A 5,164-nucleotide genomic window follows, 5' to 3' on the forward strand; every position below is an offset into this window, starting at 1 on the left:
AGTCACAGTACAATTATTAGGAAGTGGAGGTCCACAAAGTTGGTTTCCAGTAAAACAGGATGGATCAAAGCCACTTAATTGGGAGCTTGAAGGAATTCTTCCTGTTAAGTTGTTGTTGGATAAGTTCAAGTCACTCAAAAAGGTCAAACCTGAAAATGCTTTGTGAGATTTCACTTGAAAGTTGATTTTTGGAGAAATCGATAGACTCTAAATATCTCATAGTACCAATGTTCTGCGGAATTCTTCCAGTAAAATCATTGTGCAATAGGTTTAATGACTGCAATTCTAAAAGATTTGTCACTTCCATAGGAATCTATCCGAAGAAATTATTTTTTGAAAGGTCTATACCTCTCATGAACTTCTTTTGAATGGGAAGAAAATAACAGTTAAGGATACTTAGACTTGTTACTATCTTGGATAATCTGGTGTAATGAGAAGACTATCAGTATCCTGGGTTGTCCTTTCATTTTCCTTTTGAAAAGTATTCATCATTGATCATTTTATTCAAGAGTCTTTTGGTTTCTTTATTCAATTCAATTAACGGTACTCCTGTGGCCTTGCATTCAAAAAAGATAATAAAACAAAGAATATCTAATAATATTTCTATAATTAGATTTCATATATTATCTATTAAATCTTGATCATCAAGCAACATTAATTCACTTGAAGTGCTTCTTGTCTCACCATATAAATGTTTCCTGGGTAGTTTCAGATATATGCTTCTCCATGCAGAAAGAATCAGTACTCTGAAGAATTTGTGATTAGCTTTTGGCATTGCATAGTAATAGCAAGTGTCCTGAAACCGACACTCGCATCTCCTGTTTTGCACTCTGTTTAGAGCGGAGAATTGAAAGGAAATGACGATAATCTGAATAAAAATCACCTGCCAAGATCAGATGGGTCCTTGGAAAAACCTGCAGAACATCTTGGATGAAGAAGTTTATGGAGAACGGGACCAACATTAAGGAATCCCATCACTTGGTGGAACCATTGTTGAACTAGTCATCATGATGACAAAATTAACCTAAATACCGTAGTTAACAGTAAGTAGGGTCGAATACACAAAAAGCAATTACTATCAACCTAAGGTATGATTGAGCAAACGAAAGTAAAAATGGAAAATTTTAATTAACTAGTATCCTAAGAAATTAATTGCAGGAAATCTAATTACTAACTGAAACACAATATTATAGACGTTGCCCTACAACTTCGGCTCAACTCAGGATTGGCACACAACTCTTCTTCTCACTCATATATTTCTTAAACCTACAAGGCTAGGCAAATCACATAAAGAAGTCTCTCCACAACTTAGGTATAACCTATCCTGTCTCCATGTCATCTTAGTTACAGGTTGATTGGTTAAAGAACAATTAAAACCACTAATTGGTACAAAGAGAATAAATACAATCCATAATCCTTGTAATACAATCATAAATTTATCACACTTGACTGAAATCATAGCAGAAACATTACTGAATGACAATATATAGTAAGATTGTAATCAATATTGAAACAAAAACCACAATCAATCATTCAGAACTTTCAAACCCAACATTCAACATGCAATCAATTTGGTTTCACAACGAACACAAATCCAACAAAGCGTTTCATAATTCAAATCATGCATTGTATTGTAATCGTATCGAAACAAAACAATCCTAAAATCAGAAAACACAACAATCAAATCATATGTTCAATGTCTAATTAATAATCCAATTAGTCAAAGTTCAAGTAAACAAAACTATAGCCTGAATCCTGGCCTCGCCTCTGCCTAATAGGCAACCGGTGCTCAGTCGCTCATAGTGGTGTCGACGGAGGCTAGGGAAGGTGAATGGTTACTTCCCATGATGGAAAAAAAGTCCCCGGTAGCTGGAGTGGTTGTTTTGTGGATGAGGGAGAACCAAGGTGAGCTCGGAAGTTGAACGGTTGGCTAAAGACGAAGAGACGGGTCGACGGCCGAGGATTCCGGCGGTGGTTCACGGCGATGGATGGTGAAAGGCGACGGAAATGCTAGGGAACACTGAGGAAAGGATGGTCGGCATTTGGGGAAGCTGAATCAACTTAGAGAAGACGAAACGACGCCATAAAAAGGAAGAATTGCGACTGGAAGGTGGAACGTCGCGATGGCGCAAAACAGTGATGTGAGACGTCGACCGACAGCTCTCGGCAATGGGAAGAAGAAGTCGACGCTTGGGGAAGCTGAAACGATGTCGAATGAGACAAAACGTTGCCGAAAAAAAAAAGAATTGTGGCGGCGCAAATGGTGATGAATGGCAACCACGGCGAATCTTCAAGGAGATGATGGAGGTGATGGCCGATCGGAGTTTTGGAAGAAGAAGGGTCACCGGAGATGGTCAAAATCCAGTGGAGACGAGCAAAGGATTACCACGGTTCTCTTTCCTTTTATAGAAAATGTGGAAAATTCATAGTCCCTGTACATTTAAAAAGTGACAAAATAAACCCCTTGAAAACATGACATTTTACCCCCTAATAAACATAAATGAGACAGAATCAACCCTAATCCATAAACCACAACCTAATATCAACTCACACTGTTTCCAAAATCATTCAAACATGCAAAATTAGTATGAAAACATTAAAATGTGATTTTTAATCAATAAATTCATAAGTTCACATATTGTCTCTATATATATTCAATTAAATCATGACAAAGGGTATTAAATCACTTTAATGGAGTCATTTTTATGATTCCAACAACCATCAACTCTTGTCTCACTTCAACGCCAAGTTGTACCACTTCCTCCATTGTTGGAACTCACAAATGATGTTTAAAAAACCGTCTCTTGAAATGGGTATGTGTGTTTCTTTGTGAGCAAGGGAGATAGAAAGTCCAGAGTCGGTCTTGAAGATCAAAAATTGAAGTCTATTTATGGAAGAGAGAAAAATGCGGGATTTGTGAGTACTAGAAGTGGTGTTGAGGTTGATCATGACATTTTGCCATTAATATTTTATTTATTCACATTTATATCATCTATTCAATTTTTGCAGGCCCCATTAAAACGAAAAATTTGATCATTCTACAACAATTCTAGTCACTGATCAGTGTGTTAAAGCAATGAATGCATTAACATAATTTTTTTTATTTGCAAAAAAGATAGCAGATATCATTTCATGACAAACGTTCAAACAATTACTCACTTCCTTTTTGGTACATACAAAGTAAGCTCCAAGCGACAAAAGACGAAACCAAAAAAAAAAAAAAAAAGAACTCTAGTAACATTTTCTTACAACACTGCCCAGTTTGTCTTGGAGGCTATTCAAGAATTCGTAATACAAGTATCTCCATCTTCGGCTGACAAGTAGAGAACCTATAAAACTCCAGAATCCCACAACAAATCCAAGTGCCATGCTCACAAAGAACCAGTTCACTTCATCTTCATTATCATCTTTCTTTCCTTTGTTCTAACTGTTAATTGTTGGAGTAGGCACAGTACAATTATTAGGAAGTGGAGGTCCACAAAGTTGGTTTCTTGTAAAATAGGATGCCTCAAAGCCACTTAATTGAGTGCTTGAAGGAATTCTTCCGATTAAGTTGTTGTTGGACAAGTTCAAGTCACTCAAAAACGTCAAACTTGAAATGCTTTGTGGGATTTCACCTGAAAGTTGATTTCTGGAGAAATCGATAGACTCTAGAGATCTCATAGCACCAATGTTCACCGGAATTCTTCAAGTAAAACCATTGTGTGATAGGTTTAATGACTGCAATTCTGAAAGATTTGTCACTTCCATAGGAATCTATCCAAAGAAATTATTTTTTGAAAGGTCTATACCTCTCACGAACTTCAAAATTGTGTTGTATTCAACCATGTGACCTTTCTTCACAAGTAGTTCACTCTCCAAATATGTTGAAAAAACATCTCCAGAAGATTGATAAGTCATATCGCTTTCCTCATTAAAGCTAATTTTCATCATGGCACTGAAGTTATTGATGCATCTTGGTATGGTTCCAAAGAAGTTGTTATCTGCAAGGTCTAAGATTTGCAGAGAACGAAGATTGCAAAGTTCTTTTGGTAAATGGCCAGAAAACTTATTTGATCTAAGGTTGAGAATCTTCATTCTTGAAAATCTCTCTCCAACCCACACCTTGAGATTTCCAACAAACTCATTTTCACCCAAATCAAGCAACACCATCTGCGTACAATTTTTGAGTGACACAAGAATTGTTCCAGAAAAGTGGTTTTTGCGAAGGTTTAACCATTCAAGAGAACTTAAAGTCCCAATAGAAGATGGAAGCTTACTCGTGAATCTATTGTTACCTAAATTCAGGACTTTTAAACCTTTCAAATTCATCCAACAATTAGGTATAACTTCTGACAAAAAGTTGTTATTAAGGATGAGAATTTGCATCATGCGCGTTGACTCATTCATCTTATGACACAAGAAATGGAAAATTGATCCTGACAAAGCGTTGTTGGAAAGATCAAGTAGATACAAGTTGAAGGGTAAAAGAGGCAATGGACCTGATAAACGATTTGAATTCAAGTCAAGCCCTAAAAGTTGAGTGGACTCTGTTAAATTTGGAATATGCCCATAGAGTTGGTTGTGAGAGAGATTTACAAAATAGAAAGGAATTTTGAATAAAAATGTTGGAATAGCATCTTTAATTCTTGAATTGGATATGTCAAGATATTCTAAATGTTTTTGTGAACGAAGCCACAGTAGAAATTGAGGCCCTAAATGACACGATGCTAATCCTAGAGATTCAAGTTTAAAATGAGGAACCCAATGAGGACTGACTTGGAATATTAATGAATTTTCATGTGCATAAAATTCTAATAATCTTGTCAGATTGGAAAAATGCATCTCAGAAACAGTTCCATTCAATTTGTTATAGCCAATATGAAGATATTTTAACGATGATAGTTCTCCTAAAGAGGATGGAATAGAACCTGAAATAGAATTGTTAAACAGATTAAGCCTATCTAACTTTTTAAATTGTCCAAATCTATCGGTAAATTGACCAAAAACTTGACTTTCACTTAAATTCAAAATCTCTAGTACATCTGAAACACATCTAGAAAAAAAAATCAAGGACATCAGATATTGGTTGGCTTAAATTGAAAAATGAGATAGTGATTGACCTTAAGTTGCAAAATCGTCCCATTGATTTTGGGATTCCACCTTCAAATCCATTTGATAAGAG

General features: G+C 35.8%; 1 protein-coding gene across 1 annotated transcript; it reads right to left on the reverse strand.

Moving 5' to 3' along the window:
* Positions 1 to 274: 274 nt before the first annotated feature.
* On the reverse strand, positions 275 to 4,469 carry LOC116124596 (receptor-like protein EIX2). Its single transcript, XM_031410328.1, has 2 exons — positions 3,792 to 4,469; positions 275 to 348 (listed from the first exon to the last, which is right to left on the reverse strand). The coding sequence occupies exons 1-2, from the start codon at positions 4,387 to 4,389 to the stop codon at positions 314 to 316; spliced, it is 633 nt and encodes a 210-aa protein (XP_031266188.1). The 5' UTR covers positions 4,390 to 4,469; the 3' UTR covers positions 275 to 313.
* Between the last annotated feature and the right edge of the window lie 695 nt (positions 4,470 to 5,164).

This window comes from Pistacia vera, unplaced genomic scaffold (genome assembly GCF_008641045.1).
Source record: "Pistacia vera cultivar Batoury unplaced genomic scaffold, PisVer_v2 Contig153, whole genome shotgun sequence".
NCBI classification, from domain to species: Eukaryota; Viridiplantae; Streptophyta; class Magnoliopsida; order Sapindales; family Anacardiaceae; genus Pistacia; species Pistacia vera.